This window comes from Austrofundulus limnaeus, unplaced genomic scaffold (genome assembly GCF_001266775.1).
Source record: "Austrofundulus limnaeus strain Quisiro unplaced genomic scaffold, Austrofundulus_limnaeus-1.0 Scaffold19, whole genome shotgun sequence".
Taxonomy (NCBI): domain Eukaryota; kingdom Metazoa; phylum Chordata; class Actinopteri; order Cyprinodontiformes; family Rivulidae; genus Austrofundulus; species Austrofundulus limnaeus.
In genome coordinates, this window is record NW_013952421.1 from 3438546 (window position 1) to 3443317 (window position 4772).

Here is a 4772-nt window from a genome sequence, read left to right on the forward strand (position 1 = left end):
GAGAGAGTTCAGCTGGTGTCTTGGCTTTCCATGCCTCTTTTCACCTCCCTTTCTTCACCTCCCTTTCTTCATGTGTTCAATACTTTTTCCCTGTGCCATTTCACATTATTACAAATAACTTCATTTCTGGACATTTATGGTTTGATTTCTTTGTATGTATGGATCACTTGGGTTGTTATTGACATCTGGTGAAAATTTCATGTCATTAGCACCTCTAGTAATATATTTACTGAGAAAAATGGTGACGTGTTCAAAACKTATTTTACCCGCTGTATATTCTCTTCTCATTTAGTGTAACTTGGCACGCCTTTCTTTAGTGTTGATGTTTCATTGAACAGCTCCACCCCGGGTGGAGGCGAAGCTGAGGGAGTTGCGCTCATTGTTGAGCTGTCGGAGGTCAAACTGTTTGGCCAGATTATTCCAGCATCTATGAATGGACCGTTCACGTTGCGCGCTGGACCACTCCGTGATTTTACATTCAGGTTTTGACACCCTCCACAGCTTCGAAAATCGTCATTCTGTTTTATCTATTGTTTTTTTTTTTTTCCAGCACTACCGATAACAATCGGACGCCGCTGTATAATTAGGCTAATTATAGAAGCGATATTAAACAGCGACAGTTACCCATCAGGCTGAAACTGTTTACCAGCAAATGCGCAAAATGTTTTTTTGTTATTTTTATGTCTTGCTTGCGKGTTTTTTGCACCTTGTCCTTGGCGTGGACTTGAAGGAAACGCCGACACTTGGCTCTACTAAAACACCCAGACTTCTGAGCAAAGGTAGATGAATGTCTTCATCAAAATGACAATTATTCGCTTTTGTTTTTATCTAAAAGAGAAAAATGAGATTCATATATTTTCTTCTGGTTATTTGCTCATGACATAAATTATTAGGCTGTTTGAATTTTTAGTGTTATTTCTCTTTTACCTCAGGTTTAATTAATGGTGAATATGAATACGTTCTCCACCAAAACCACAGCGTGTTCTTATACCAGGAGGACACAGATGAGCTTTATGTTGGAGGAACAGACTTTGTTTTAAAACTGGATGCAAATAACTATCACATCTTAGAAGTAAGTTTTTTTTAATCTTATGTGAGTCATTCTTTGTGATTTGTTTGTGTTGCTCTCAGGTTGATTTCTCAGCTGTTTTTTTTAGATAGAGAAAGTGCATCTAATTAATGCATTTGGCACTGTAGACTGCTGTCACAAACCTGTTCGATTGCTTTGTGTCTGTTCTGGCAGGTTGTTAAAAAAAGCTCAGCTTTCCAAGCAGCTATATTTTATATATAAAGCACATTTACATACAGCTCTCTGCTGAAGTGCTGCACTGCACCCACTGCAGTAAAATTAAAGTGATGACAAAAGCAGCACACAAGAGTACTCAGAAGAATCAAATCAAGATAAGTAGAAACAGCTATAATATGTAAATATAAAAAAGTACTATACAAAAACTGTAAATTCAGTCAGATGACCATCAGAAGGTATTATGGTGATATTTATTTAACAAAGACAGAAATATGTGGTCCAAGAATGAAGGAGATGATCAGCTGAGTTTTATTGCAACAACAGGAAACACAGAGAACAACCTGCCCTGTCTCTGCACCTCTGCTTCTCTCTACACTACTCACTGTGTCTCGAGAGGCCTCATATATATATTAACAAAAACCATTATGTCATCTTAGCAAGATTTGATACAAGGTCAATGGAAAACACAAAGATAAACACAAGTGATATCTAAGAATGACTGTTGTTAGCAAATCTTGTTCTGACTTTAATCATTCTGTCTGCAGATGAACAGCATGTCATGAAACCCTAGGTCATTAAAGGATGTCATGAATTACTAGCTTAAACATAAAAGTATTAGTTCCACCACAGAAGGTATAGGGTATTAATTAGACTGATGCATTTCAGATTGTGTCAGGATCAGCTTAACTTTACCTTAAGTGGCATCTAACACCCACAATAGACGAGTGATTCGAAATTGTCTTTATCTTCAAAATGAAGAGGACCACTTCTTCTATCAGAATGCAACAAATTGTTTTTTTTTAAAGAAAGAAGGGATGGATTGAGTACATAAAACTTATAAGAGTAGTGTGGGTTTAAAAGACTTTAATTTTGTGGACAGTAGGCTTTCAGTCTTAAGTTATTATTGTCACTGTAGGCACATCCAAATGTTTATTTGTTTGTATAATTTCTAAAACTATTTGTTGTTATAATGGTTAATAAGATGGAAAAATATGTTTTAATTGATTTCATTGAAATAGCAATATCCACTGGAAACAACAGGGCAGCAGCTGGGTCATGAGGTGAGTGATTGCAACAGAAACAAAATTAAACAAGATCCAATTTAAACCCAGTTGTGGCTGATGACGAAATCTCTATGATTTTAGGGTCGGTGTAAAAATGTAATTACAGTAATTGAGAAGTTTCAGGACAGCGTGTTTGTATGTGGAACCAATGGGCTCAAACCAAAGTGCTGGAAGCTTGTAAGTATATACCTCAGTGAATATATATTTACAGTGTAATTACAAATTTACACTGCGTCTTTGAGACACAACAGTTCTGATGGCTTGTTGGTTCAGTGGTCAGACGGGCAAAGCTGATTAAAGAGTCGCCTGGGTCTAGTTCTAATTAAACTTTAATGAAGTGCCCCGCTGTATAATTAAATAGGGCGTGTTAACAGATTTTCCTTACAGTCTTTTTGACTTGGCTTTGTTCTGTGTCATTATAGTTCCCCTCTGTAAGCAATCAATCAAATGAGATAGTGGAGAGTTACGAGGGGACTGGCATCTCTCCATTTGTCCACACACAGAACTCCTTGTCGCTCACAGTAGGTACGATAAAAGCAGCTTCTTATGTAGACCAAGTTTTTAAAGTTTCACTTTGATTTAAGTCACGCATAAAAACAGATTGGGCGTTTTCATTCATTATTTTATGTGTTGCGCTCCGGTTTTTCTAGATGGGGATTTATACGCAGCAGCACCTTTAGATGCTGATGGAAGTTCACTGCAGTTCAGGAGGAAAGCTGGAGGCAGAACAAACGTATGGATGTATGACTACTGGGTTTCAGGTAAGAATAGCTGCAGGTCATTTATTGTGTAAGAGGAGTGCTCCCCTGAGAGTTCATCATAACTGTGATGTGCAGGGCAAACCGAGAATTGAATGGACATTTCTCCGCATGAAGAACATGTACTGTGTAACACTGAAAATGTAATATTACATCTATTATGCATTACATCGATCTACAAGAAGTGCAGCAACGATACACTCATTTTACATCACACAATGCTCAGTGACATCAGTGTCCTGTCTCTCTTCCGCTATTAGCTGGTCCTTTTCCCACCTRTTCAATTTGCACTTTCTAATTACAAGAGAATTATGTTCCTGAATGCACAGGAAAAAGATGAGTCAAGAGATCAGTGCAAACTGAAGCATCGGTGAAAGTTCAAACATGATGTTTTAAAAGAAGCGGACCACATTCTGTGCGCATGCAGGCACTTATGAGTTTGAGGAGGGCTGCTCTCAAATAAAAACTAGCATTTTAAAAAAAGGTAGTAGTAGACTCCCATGCTTTGTTTTGTTAGAGAAACATAAATTAAAGTTGGTGTTCAACATGATCAACCCTCCTCTTGTTACTCCTCATTGTTTGTTTTGCTTTGCTCTCACCATTATTCAGTCAAAGTCATGGAGAGATAAGTGAACGAGACATTTTTTCACAGAGCCCACGTTCATTTCTGCAAACTGGGTAAAGCGCGTGGAYGACCCCGTGAACGAGAAAATCTACATATTTTTCCGTGAAAAGAACTCAGACCCCAGCCCAGAAGCTGATCCCTGGATATCCCGGGTGGCCAGAGTTTGTAAGGTACAGTCCAAACAGGACACAGCTGAGTCCACATCGGTGTACTGTGTAGCTGAATACAAATACAGTGTATCAGGAAAGTGCTGAGTCAGGATGTGCTGCAGGAAAAACCTTGGGGTGCTGAAGTTGTTGAAAAAAAATGAAATTCATTGAAAATTAATGCAACATTTGGTGTGTTATGATAATAATCTTTGAGGACAGCGGTTCAACATCTACCATAGATGTCTAGTTGGGTTGATGCTTGGTCACAGAGGAGAGCATACAGAGGATTTAGACACTTTTTAATCAGTTTGAATAATTTAGTGACCCTCACAGGATATATAGATGGAAGTGTTGCTTTTCCAAAAAGAAACATTCTCATTAAAATAGATTTAATCCTTCATGGGGTAAACAAATCTTTAATTTACACAGGCAAATCCCATTGAGATCACAGCTGTCGTTTGCAAGGGAAACCTGGGCCTGAAGGCAACCAAATATGCATGTTTTTTTGTTTTTGGAAGGAAACCAGAATAACTGGAGAAAACCCACACAAACACAAAGAGAACATGCAAACTTCACTCAGAAAGTCCATGTAAGACCTCATTTTGTAATAACGCATTATGTAATAATGTAATAAAATCAGGCTTCAAAATGTAATAAACTCATGCTAAAACCGCATTATGCAATAATTGATGCAAAATGTAATAACGTTATTACATAATGCATTGAAGACTTTTATTATACAGCGGGTAAAATAAGTATTGAACACGTCAACATTTTTCTCAGTAAATACRTTACTAGAGGTGCTAATGACATGAAATTTTCACCAGATGTCAGTAACAACCCAAGTGATCCATACATACAAAGAAATCAAACCATAAATGTCCARAAATGAAGTTATTTGTAATAATGTGGAATGGCACAGGGAAAAAG

The 4772-nt window shown here is 37.6% G+C and overlaps 1 protein-coding gene across 1 annotated transcript in view; it reads left to right on the top strand.

Annotated features, from left to right (window-relative positions):
* Positions 1 to 346: 346 nt before the first annotated feature.
* Positions 347 to 4772, top strand: part of sema7a (semaphorin 7A (JohnMiltonHagen blood group)) — a 12021-nt gene continuing 7595 nt past the window's right edge. The window contains exons 1-7 of the mRNA XM_014003645.1: positions 347 to 779; positions 933 to 1072; positions 2266 to 2307; positions 2392 to 2487; positions 2733 to 2835; positions 2961 to 3071; positions 3721 to 3863. Of these exons, the coding sequence (XP_013859099.1) occupies positions 653 to 779; positions 933 to 1072; positions 2266 to 2307; positions 2392 to 2487; positions 2733 to 2835; positions 2961 to 3071; positions 3721 to 3863 (762 nt within the window). The 5' untranslated portion in view covers positions 347 to 652. The remainder of the gene's footprint in view (positions 780 to 932; positions 1073 to 2265; positions 2308 to 2391; positions 2488 to 2732; positions 2836 to 2960; positions 3072 to 3720; positions 3864 to 4772) is intronic.